This window comes from Anolis sagrei, chromosome 6 (assembly GCF_037176765.1).
Source record: "Anolis sagrei isolate rAnoSag1 chromosome 6, rAnoSag1.mat, whole genome shotgun sequence".
Classification (NCBI taxonomy): Eukaryota; Metazoa; Chordata; class Lepidosauria; order Squamata; family Dactyloidae; genus Anolis; species Anolis sagrei.
The window spans coordinates 7,402,598-7,414,712 of NC_090026.1; the positions used below are offsets into that span (position 1 = coordinate 7,402,598).

The 12,115-nt window shown below is 45.6% G+C and overlaps 1 protein-coding gene across 1 annotated transcript; it reads left to right on the forward strand.

Annotated features, from left to right (window-relative positions):
- The first annotated feature begins 5,356 nt into the window (after window positions 1–5,356).
- Window positions 5,357–6,226, forward strand: LOC132777582 (histone H1.10-like). The gene has a single exon (XM_060779948.2). The coding sequence runs from the start codon at window positions 5,441–5,443 to the stop codon at window positions 6,125–6,127; it is 687 nt and encodes a 228-aa protein (XP_060635931.2). The 5' UTR covers window positions 5,357–5,440; the 3' UTR covers window positions 6,128–6,226.
- Window positions 6,227–12,115: the final 5,889 nt, after the last annotated feature.

A 12,115-nucleotide genomic window follows, 5' to 3' on the forward strand; every position in this document is an offset into this window, starting at 1 on the left:
ATAAAATCACTTTATCCACATGCCTCATCTACACTGTGGAATGAATGCAGTTTAGCACCACTTTAATTCCCATGTCTTAAGGTGCATCTACACTGTGGAATTAATGCAGTTTAGCACCACTTTAACTCCTGTGTCTTAAGGTGCATCTACACTGTGGAATCAATGCAGTTTAGCATCACTTTAAATTCCATGTCTTAAGGTGCATCTACATTGGAGAATTAATGCAGTTTAGCATCACTTTAACTCCCATGTCGTAAGGTGCATCCACACTGTGGAATTAATGCAGTTTAGCAACACTTTAACTCCTGTGTCTTAAGGTGCAACTACACAGTGGGATTAATGCAGTTTAGGACCACTTTAACTCCCATGTTTTAAGGTGCATCTACACTGTGTAATCAATGCAGTTTAGCATCACTTTAACTCCCATGTCTTAAGGTGCATCCACACTGTGGAATTAATGCAGTTTACACTGCTTTAACTCCCATGTTTTAAGGTGCATCCACACTGTGGAATTAATGCAGTTTAGGACCACTTTTACTCCCATGTTTTAAGGTGCATCTACACTGTGGAATTAATGCAGTTTAGTGCCACTTTAACTCCCATGTCTTAAGGTGCATCTACACTGTGGAATTAATGCAGTTTAGCACCACTTTAACTCCCATGTCTTAAGGTGCATCTACACTGTGGAATTAATGCAGTTTAGCACCACTTTAACTCCCATGTCTTAAGGTGCATCTGCACTCTGGAATTAATGCAGTTTAGCATCACTTTAACTCCCATGTCTTAAGGTGCATCCACACTGTGGAATTAATGCAGTTTAGCACCACTTTAACTCCTGTGTCTTAAGGTGCATCTACACTGTGGAATCAATGCAGTTTAGCATCACTTTAAATTCCATGTCTTAAGGTGCATCTACATTGGAGAATTAATGCAGTTTAGCATCACTTTAACTCCCATGTCGTAAGGTGCATCCACACTGTGGAATTAATGCAGTTTAGCAACACTTTAACTCCTGTGTCTTAAGGTGCAACTACACAGTGGGATTAATGCAGTTTAGGACCACTTTAACTCCCATGTTTTAAGGTGCATCTACACTGTGTAATCAATGCAGTTTAGCATCACTTTAACTCCCATGTCTTAAGGTGCATCCACACTGTGGAATTAATGCAGTTTACACTGCTTTAACTCCCATGTTTTAAGGTGCATCCACACTGTGGAATTAATGCAGTTTAGGACCACTTTTACTCCCATGTTTTAAGGTGCATCTACACTGTGGAATTAATGCAGTTTAGTGCCACTTTAACTCCCATGTCTTAAGGTGCATCTACACTGTGGAATTAATGCAGTTTAGCACCACTTTAACTCCCATGTCTTAAGGTGCATCTACACTGTGGAATTAATGCAGTTTAGCACCACTTTAACTCCCATGTCTTAAGGTGCATCTGCACTCTGGAATTAATGCAGTTTAGCATCACTTTAACTCCCATGTCTTAAGGTGCATCCACACTGTGGAATTAATGCAGTTTAGCACCACTTTAACTCCTGTGTCTTAAGGTGCATCTACACTGTGGAATCAATGCAGTTTAGCATCACTTTAAATTCCATGTCTTAAGGTGCATCTACATTGGAGAATTAATGCAGTTTAGCATCACTTTAACTCCCATGTCTTAAGGTGCATCCACACTGTGGAATTAATGCAGTTTAGCAACACTTTAACTCCTGTGTCTTAAGGTGCAACTACACAGTGGGATTAATGCAGTTTAGGACCACTTTAACTCCCATGTTTTAAGGTGCATCTACACTGTGTAATCAATGCAGTTTAGCATCACTTTAACTCCCATGTCTTAAGGTGCATCCACACTGTGGAATTAATGCAGTTTACACTGCTTTAACTCCCATGTTTTAAGGTGCATCCACACTGTGGAATTAATGCAGTTTAGGACCACTTTTACTCCCATGTTTTAAGGTGCATCTACACTGTGGAATTAATGCAGTTTAGCGCCACTTTAACTCCCATGTCTTAAGGTGCATCTACACTGTGGAATTAATGCAGTTTAGCACCACTTTAACTCCCATGTCTTAAGGTGCATCTACACTGTGGAATTAATGCAGTTTAGCACCACTTTAACTCCCATGTCTTAAGGTGCATCTGCACTGTGGAATTAATGCAGTTTAGCACCACTTTAACTCCCATGTCTTAAGGTGCATCTGCACTGTGGAATTAATGCAGTTTAGCGCCACTTTAACTCCCATGTCTTAAGGTGCATCTGCACTGTGGAATTAATGCAGTTCAGCACCACTTTAGCTTCCATGTCTTAAGGTGCATCTACACTGTGGAATTAATGTAGTTTAGCTTAACATATTTGTAGTTTGCATTATTTGGCAGAGGAGGTTAAAAACCCTGTGAAAAAAAGCTATGTCTCCCATGATTTCATAGCATTGAACTATGGCAGTTCAAGTGACTTCAAACTGCATTAATTCTACAGTGTGGATGCATTGCAAACCCACACTTAAACCACTTATATCTTACAGGGTTTCCCTGTTAGGTGATACTTAAGTTTCTATGCCTCTCATGATTTCATAGCATCGAGCCATGGCAGTTAAAGTGACTTCAAACTGCATTAATTCTGCAGTGTGGATGCACTGCAAACTCACATTTAAACTACTCACACCTCGCAGGGTTTCCCTGTTGGGTGACACCTAAGTCTATTTTTTGCAAAAACATATGGTTTAAAACATATGGTGTAGATCCACATGCCTGATCTACACTGTGGAATTAATGTGGTTTGGCACCACTTTAACTTCCATGACTTAAAGTGCATCTACACTGTGGAATTAATGCAGTTTAGCACCACTTTAACTCCCATGGCTTAACACATTTGTAGTATGCACTCTTTGGCAGAAGTTAAAAACCCTGTGAAAAAAAGCTATGTCTCCCATGATTTCATAGCATTGAGCTATTGCAGTTCAAGTGACACCAAACTGCATTAATTCTACAGTGTGGATGCATTGCAAACCCACACTTAAACCACTTACACCTCACAGAGTGACACCTAAGTCTAATTTTAACAAAAACATATGGTTTAAAACATATGGTGTAGATCCACATGCCTGATCTACACTGTGGAATTAATGTGTTTTGGCACCACTTTAACTCCCATGTCTTAAAGTGCATCTACACTGTGGAATTGATGCAGTTTAGCACCACTTTAACTCCCATGGCTTAATACATTTGTAGTTTGCAGTCTTTGGCAGAGGAGGTTAAAAACCCTGTGAAAAAAGCTATGTCTCCCATGATTTCATAGCATTGAGCCATGGCAGTTCAAGTGACTTCAAACTGCATTAATTCTACAGTGTGGATGCATTGCAAACCCACATTTAAACGACTTACTCCTCGCAGGGCTTCCCTGTTGGGTGACACCTAAGTCTAATTTTTGTAAAAACATATGGTGTACATCCACATGCCTGATCTACACTGTGTAATTAATGTGGTTTGGCACCGCTTTAACTCCCATGTCTTAAGGTGCATCTACATTGTGGAATTAATGCAGTTCAGAACCACTTTAACTCCCACGGCTTCATACATTGATAGTTTGCACTCTTTGGCAGAAGAGGTTAAAAACCCTGTGGGAAAAAAAACTATGTCTCCCATGATTTCATAGCATTGAGCCATGGCAGTTCAAGTGATGCCAAACTGCATTAATTCTACAGTGTGGATGCATTGCAAACCCACACTTAAACCACTCACACCTCACAGGGTTTCCCTGTTGGGTGACACCTAAGTCTAATTTTTGCAAAAACATATGGTGTAGATCCACATGGCTGATCTACACTGTAGAATTAATGTGGTTTGGCACCACTTTAACTTCCATGGCTTAAGGAGCATCTACACTGTGGAATTAATGCAGTTTAGAACCATTTCATCTCCCATGGCTTAGTGCTATGGAACCCTGGCATTTGTAGTTTGCACTTTTTGGCAGAGGAGGTTAAAAACCCTGTGAAAAAACTATGTCTCCCATGATTTCCTAGCATTGAGCCATGGCAGTTCAAGAGACTTCAAACTGCACTTCTATGGCTTAAGGTGCATCTACACTGTGGAATTAATGCAGTTTAGAACCACTTCAATTCCTATGGCTTAGTGCTATGGAACCCTGGCATTTGTAGTTTGCACTCTTTGGCAGAGGAGGTTAAAAATCCTGTGAAAAAGCTATGTCTCCCATGATTTCCTAGCATTCAGCCATGACAGTTCAAGAGACTTCAAACTGCACTTCTATGGCTTAAGGTGCATCTACACTGTGGAATTAATGCAGTTTAGAACCACTTCAATTCCTATGGCTTAGTGCTATGGAACCCTGGCATTTGTAGTTTGCACTCTTTGGCAGAGGAGGTTAAAAATCCTGTGAAAAAACTATATCTCCCATGATTTCCTAGCATTCATCCATGGCAGTTCAAGTGACTTCAAACTGCATTAATTCTACAGTGTGGATGCATTGCAAACCCACACTTAAACCACTCACACCTCTCGGGGATTCCCTTTTGGGTGAGACCCGAGTCTAATTTTTGCCAAAACATATATTTTAAATAGGTTTAACTGTGGAAATGGCATCCCTGGAAGCCTCCCCTGGGTTGCATAAGGACCCACAGAGAGGAAAGCAAGTGTTGCCTATTATCAAATGACTTCCAGGAAAAGTGTAAACAAGACCGAATTTCGACGCCTGGGTTAATTTTCGAGGCCTCTTGGGGGGCTGGGCTCTTTGCAAGGACCCGAACCCCTTGGACCTGACATTTCCCCTTCTTTTCTGGGGCCCAAGTCTTCGGGATGCCATAGATCAATTTAGACCAAAGCCCTTTGTCAGATGTGTTACTTGACTCGGTTAAAGCCGCGATTGCGGCCAAGATAAGGGCGGAATCAGTTCTTTTTCTTCACTGTCGGGCAGAAGACCCCTCTGGCTAGAGGCCCGGAGACCCTTCTTTGCCTTGGATTCGAAAGATTATTTGCTATTTTCACCGAAAAGCAGAACTTTGCAATTTTGCCCGCCGAAAGAACAGGCAGTGGCTGAGTTCCTTTTCGTTTGCCGGGCTGGTTCCGATCTCTTCGGGGAAGTCCCGGGTATCGTTGGAAAGCTCATAATCTCCTCTATCGAACGGTACCGGAACCGAAGCGATCGGTGCCCGGGCGGCGGATTAATCGCGCGTTTTGTGCCGGTGAAGAAACACAAAAAGTTGCAAAGAGCTGGGAACACCATCTGGCTGTCAGCGCGAGAAACCCTGCCCGAAACGGACCAATCAGCGCGCAGCTCCTCCCCTATAAATAGCCGGCGGCGCCTGGGCTCGCGTCAGTTGAGTTTCAGCTTCGGCGACGCGAGCATCGAAGGAGAAGAAGAAGAAGAGAAGAAGAAGAAGAAACTTTTCGGCGGCGCTGCTGAGGTAAAATCACACGATGACGGAAGAGGTTCCCGCCGCGCCTGTGGCCGCACTCCCGGCCGTCAAGGCTCCCGCGAAGAAGGCGAAGAAAGCGGCAGGAGGCGCTGCCAAGGCTCGGAAGCCGGCCGGCCCCAGCGTGACGGAGCTGCTCACCCAAGCCGTGTCGGCTTCCAAGGAGCGCGGCGGAGTCTCCCTCGCCGCCCTGAAGAAGTCCTTAGCGGCCGCCGGCTACGACGTGGAGAAGAACAACAGCCGCATCAAGCTGGGCCTCAAGAGCCTGGTCACGAAGGGCACGCTCGTCCAGACCAAAGGCACCGGCGCCTCCGGCTCGTTCAAGCTGAACAAGAAGCAGGCTTCCTCGGAGGGCAAGGAGAAGAAGGCCGCCCCCAAGAAGAAGCCTGTCTCCGCCGCCTCCAAGGCCAAGAAGCCCGCCGCCAAGAAGCCCGCCTCCGCCGCCAAGAAGGTCAAGAAGGCCGTGACTCCCAAGAAGAGCGTCAAGAAAGTCACCAAGAAGCCGAGCTCGGCGGGAGCCAAGAAAGCGCCCGCCAAAAGCCCCGCCAAGAAGCCCAAGGCGGCCGCCGCCAAAGCCCGCAAGCCCGCCAAGAGCCCCGCCAAGGCCAAGGCGGCCAAGGCCAAAGCCAAGCCCAAGACCCCCAAGGCCAAGGTGGGCAAGGCCAAGAAGGCGGCGCCCAGGAAGAAGTAAAGCGGAGAAGAAGAGAGCGGAGGAGAATGAGGAAGAAGGCGCGGAGGAGAGCGGTTGGTTCGTCCTTTAAACCCCAAAGGCTCTTTTAAGAGCCACCCACCACTGCCCAGAGAGAGCTGAATGTCACGAATAATCACTCACCCAATGCGGGCCCATGGGCTCTTCTCTCAGGCCCTCCTCTCACCTTCCTTCTCTCGACTTCTTCCCTCTCTACTCGCCTTCCACTTCTTCGTCCTTTCTTCTTTCCCTCCTTCCCTTTTGTCTTTCCTTTCTTCTCTCCTTCCTCATCTCCCTCCCCTTTCCACCCCTTCGTCCTTCTTTCCTTCTCTTCCTTCCCTTCTTTCCTTTCCGTCCCTCTGTCATCCTTCCCTTCCATCCTTTCGTCCTTCCCTCTTCTTTCCCTTTTGTCTCCTTTCCATCCTCATCTCCCTTCCATCCCTTCGTCCTTCTTTCCCTCTCTTCCCTCCTTTTCTCCCTTCCTTCTCTTTCCTTCCTTCTTACCTCCCTCCCTTTCCCTCTTCTTTCATCCTTTCCTTCCACCCTTTCGTCCTTCCCTCTTTTCTCCCTCCTTCCCTTTCGCCTTTCCTTCCTTCTCTCTTTCCTACCTCATCTCCCTCCCCTTCCACCCCGTCGTCCTTCTTTCCCTCTCTTCCCTCCTTCACTTTCCTTCTTATCTCCCTCCTTTTCCCTCCCTCCCATCCTTTCGTCCTTCCCTCATTCTCCTTTCTCTTTTGTCTTTGCTTCCTTCTCTCTCCTTCCTCATATCCCCTTCCTTCCATTCCTTCGGCCTTCTTTTTCCTTCCTTCTTATCTCCCTCCCTTTCTTTTCATCCTTCCCTTCCACTCTTTCGTCTTTCCTTTCTTCTTTTTCCTTCCTCATCTCCCTCCCCCTTCCATCCCTTCATCCTTTCCCTCCTTCACTTTCCTTCCTTCCTTACCTCCCGCCCTTTCCCTCCCTCTTTCTTCCTTTCGTCCGTCCCTTTCTCCTTTCCTTTTTCTTTCCTTCCTTCTCTCTTTCCTTCATCTCCCTCACCTTCCTTCCATCCTTTTGTCCTTATCTTCCCTTCTTACTTCCCTCCTTTTCCATCCCTCTTCTTTTCATCCTTCTCTTCCACCTCTTTGTCCTTCCTTCCCTCTTTCTCCTTTCCTTTTTGTCTTTCCTTCTCTTTCCTTCCTCATCTTCCACCCCTTCATCCTTCTTTCCCTCCTTCCCTTCTCTTCCTTCTTACCTCCCTCCCTTTCCCTCCCTCTTCTTTTCATCCTTCCCTTCCACCCTTTCCTCCTCTCCTTTTTGTCTTCTCTTTCCTTCCTCATCTCTCTCCCCTTCCACCCCTTCGTCCTTCCTTCTTTCCCTCCTTCCCTTCCTTCTCTTTTTTTCTTACCTCCCTCCCTTTCCCTCTATTTTTCACCCTTCACTTTCCCCATTTCGTCCTTCCTTCCCTCCCTCTTTCCTCCTTTCTTTCATTCCCTTATGTCTTTCCTTCTTTCTTTAGTTAATCCTATCTCCCTCTTCCTTCCACCCCTTTATCCTTCTTTCCCTCCTTGCCTTCCTTTTTCCTTCCTTACTTCTCCTTACCTCCCTCCTTTTCCCTCCATCTTTCATCCTTCCCTTCCACCCTTTCGTCCTCCTCTTGCCTTCCCATTCTGCTTGCTTCCTTTCCTCTTGTCTTTCCTTCCTCCTTAACTTTCCCCCTTCCTTCTTCGTCCTTCCACCCCTTTGTCCTTCTTCCCCATTCTTTCCTTTATTCTTAGCTCATTTTCCTTTCCACTCTTGTCTTTCCTCCCTCTCTCCCTTTCTCCTTCTCTTTTCTTTTTCCTTCCCTTTCCTTATCCTTCCTTCCTCCTTCCACCCTTTAATCCTTCCTTTTCTTTTCTTCATTCCCTCTTTCCACTCTCCTTCCCTCTTCCTTTTTTTCCTTCCTCCCATTCTTCCTTCTCTTTCCTTCCTTCCTCCTTCCCTTCTTCCATCACCAGGCAGCCAGTCTCCCTAGCAGAGAGTGCTAGCATGCGGCCCCCAAGTTAGAAAGTTGGCCCATGCCTGGGTTAAACCCTTGTGCTGGCAAGACTGCTGACCAAAAAGCTGGTAGTTCAAATCCAGGGAGCGGGGTGAGCTCCCGCCTGTCAGTTCTAGCTTCCCATACAACATGAGAGAAGCCTCCTACAGGATGGGAAAACATCCAGGCACCCCCTAGGCAATGTCCATTTTTCTCACACCAGAAGCGACTTGCAGTTTCTCAAGTCACTCCTGACACAAAAGAATTTAAAAAAAAAGATATTAAAGTTCTCATCTGACAACCCACCACTTCATTTAAAACTTAATTGGAATCATGAGAAATTGTTGGATTGGGGACACATAGAATTAATTCAAACCCACGCTGTTTTAAGTATCAAGAAGGAATTCATGGTTGGAATCATGGTTGTGAGTTTTCTGCGCTATCTGGCCATGTTTCAGAAGCATTCTCTCCTGACCTTTTGCACACAGTTATGGCAGGCAACCTCAGAGGTTGTGAGGTCAGTTGGAAACTGGGCCAGTGAGGTTTATATTTCTGTGGAATGTCCAGGGCCAGCTAATTACCTCCCAACAAAGGATTCCCCAGGCAGTAAGAAGCCAGACAGTGAAACTGCTAGGCCTTTAAATGCTAATCAAGGAGGCCAATTGCAACATTCATACCTACCTCCAACAGACAAGAATCCTTTCTCCCATCCTGGACTTTCCACAGATATATAAACCCAATTTTCCTAGTTTCCAATAGACCTCAGAATCTCTGAGGATGCCTACCATAGATGCAGGCGAAAGGTCAGGAGAGAATGCTTCTAGAGCATGGTCATATAGCCTGGAAAACTCACAACAACCCATCAAAAATGTGTTGAAAAGCAATGAGGAATAGGAAATAGTTTAATGTTGCTTTTAGTAGCTTCAGTTGAAAGTCTCACTGCTACAATTGAGCAAAATGAGACATTTTGAGAGCCAGATTGGTAACTAGAAGGAGTTCCCTTGAAGTGATTTTGAGAGCCAGGTTGGTGTAATACTGTATCTGGACACTGAAAATAAAGGAAATCCAATCCTTGCACAGGGCTGGAAACTTATAATATTAGGTATCTCCTTAGGCAAATCACTTCCAATAGCAAATTGCTATACACAAGTAAACAAGATGCTATGCACAAGTAAACAAGTAGGTTGAAAACTTAACCGTACTTGCAAGGCAACTTTGTATTTTCAAAGCTGTTAACTCAAACATGGGCCAATAATGAGTGTTGCTCTTTATTTCCTGTCCTGATTTTAGAGTTAGCCAGCTAATACCTCCCAACAAAGGATTCTCCCAGGCAGGAAGCAGCCAGGCTTTGAATCTGCAAGGCTATTCAATGCTAATCAAGGTGACCCATTGTAACATTCACATTTGCCTCAAACAGGTAAGAGTTATTATTCCACAAATATATAACCCTCACTTGCCTAGTTTCCAACTTGGGCCCAGCAGGTATTTTTGGACTTCAGCTCCCACAATTCCTAACAGCCTCAGGCCCTTTCTGAGGGGGAAAAGAGAACACTCTGCATTCAGTTTCTGCCAGGCAGGAAGAGCACAATGAAAGCACCCCCGGCAGATGGCCATCCAGCCTTCGTGGCGGTTTCACTGTTTATCACAGGCTTGGGCCTTGCAGGACTCTAACTCCCAGCATTCCTAACAGCCTCAGCCCCCTTCCTTTTCCCCCTCAGCTGCTTAAGGAAGGGGCCTGAGGCTGTTAGGAATGCTGGGAGTTGGAGTCCAAAACACCTGCAAGGCCCAAGTTGGCCCACACCTGGTGTAGATGCCCCTTAAGACAGTTCAGTTTCCTTGAGTCTGTTAAAGGTTGTCACAGAATCGCTGGGTTGCTGTGCTGTGAGTTTTCCCGGCTTTCTGGCCATGTTCCTGAAGCATTCTCTCCTGACATTTCACCCACATCAAAGACAGGCATCCTCAGAGGTTGTGGGGTCTGTTGGAAACTAGGCAAGTGGGGTTTATATACCTGTGGAATGTCCAGGGTGGGAGAAAGAAGTCTTGTCTAGTTGAGGCAAGTGTGAATGTTGCCATTGGCCACCTTGATTAACATTGCAAAGCCTTGCAGCTTCAGAGTCTGTCTGCTTAGTGCTTTGGGGAATCTATATCAGGCATCCTCACAGATTGAGAGGTGTGTTGGAAATGAGGCAAGTGAGGTTTATACATATATCTGTGGAATAATATCCAGGGTGGGAGCAAGAACTCTTTTGTCTGTTTGAGGCAAATGTGAATGTTGCAGTGGATCACCTTGACTAGCAGTGAATAGCCTTGCAGCTTCAAAGCCTGGATGATTTCCTAATCTTCCTCGCTTTCTTGTTTCTATTGTAGCTGGCACTTCATAGTCAGAAGTGACCTGCATAGTTTTAAAAAATAATAATAACCAATATTCTGCTTTTCAACATATAGTAATCTAAGATATAAGGTAAAGTTTTCCCCTGACATGAAGTCCAGTCGTGTCCGACTCTGGGGGTTGGTGCTAATCTCCATTTCTAAACCGAAGAGCCGGCGTTGTCTGTAGACACCTCCAAGGTCATGTGGCCTGCATGACTGCATGGAGCACCATTAAGGTAAAGGTTTTCCCCTGACACGAAGTCCAGTCATGTCTGACTCTGGGGTGTGGTGCTCATCTCCATTTCTAAGCCGAAGAGCCAGCGTTGTCCATAGACACCTCCAAGGTCATGTGGCTGGCATGACTGCATGGAGCGCCGTTACTTTCCCGTCGGAGCGGTACCTATTGATCTACTCACATTTGCATGCTTTCGAACTGCTAGGTTGGCAGAAGCTAGGGCTGACAGTGGAAGCTCACGCCGCTCCCCAGAATTGAACCTGCGACCTTTCGATCAACAAGCTCAGCAGCTCAGTGCTTTAACCCACTGCGCCACCGGGGGCTACATTACCTTCCTGCTATTGCTCTACTCACATTTGCATGTTTTTGAACTGCTAGGTTGGCAGAAGCTGGAGCCGACAGCGGAAGCTTACGTCGCTCGTCCACTTTAAATGTTGCATGGTGTGAATTGAACTGAGGGTGAGCCCATGAGAGCGGTTTCCACAGTAATGACTACATACACATTGTTTATATCAGGCCTGGGCAAATGTCAATGTTGCAGTGTATCACCTTGATGAGCAGTGCATAACCTTGCAGCTTCAAAGCCTGGCTGCTTCCTGCCTGAGGGAATCCTCTATTGGGAGGCATTAGCTGCCTAGTATTTAAAAATCCTCTAAAATCAGGACAGTAAATAAGAGAACTCATTGGTGAAACTGTCTCAAAGGCTGGATGGCCATCTTCCAGGAGTGCTTTGATTGTGCTCTTCCAAAACCGAATGCAGAGTTTATTGGGAGGTATTAGCTGGCTACCAGTATTTAAAAAAATCCTCTAAAATCAGGACAATAAATAAAAATAAATAAAAGCTGGATGGCCATCTGCTAGGAGTGCTTTGATTGTGCTCTTCCAAAACTGAATGCAGAGTTCCAACTTTATACCAATGTATTGTTGAAGGCTTTCATGGCCGGAATCACTGGGTTTTTTCGGGCTATATGGCCATGTTCTAGAGGCATTTTCTCCTGACGTTTCGCCTGCATCTATGGCAAGCATCCTCAGAGGTGAGATCTCACCTCTGAGGATGCTTGCCATAGATGCAGGCGAAACGTCAGGAGAAAATGCCTCTAGAACATGGCCATATAGCCCGAAAAAACACACAAGAACTGAGTACATACACATTGTTTATATCAGGCCTTGGCAAATGTGAATGTTGCAATGTATCACCTTGATGAGCAGTGAATAACCTTGCAGCTTCAAAGCCTGGCTGCTTCTTGCCTGAGGGAATCCTTTATTAGCTGGCTAGTATTTTAAAAATCCTCTAAAATCAGGACAGTAAATAAAAATAAACAAAAGCTGGATGGCCATCTGCTAGGAGTGCTTTGATTGTGCTCTTCCAAAACCGAATGCAGAATTTATA

Excerpts from the sequence above, each read along its gene's own strand:
- LOC132777582 (XM_060779948.2), top strand. The coding sequence starts at position 5,441 with ATGACGGAAGAGGTTCCCGCCGCGCCTGTGGCCGCACTCCCGGCCGTC.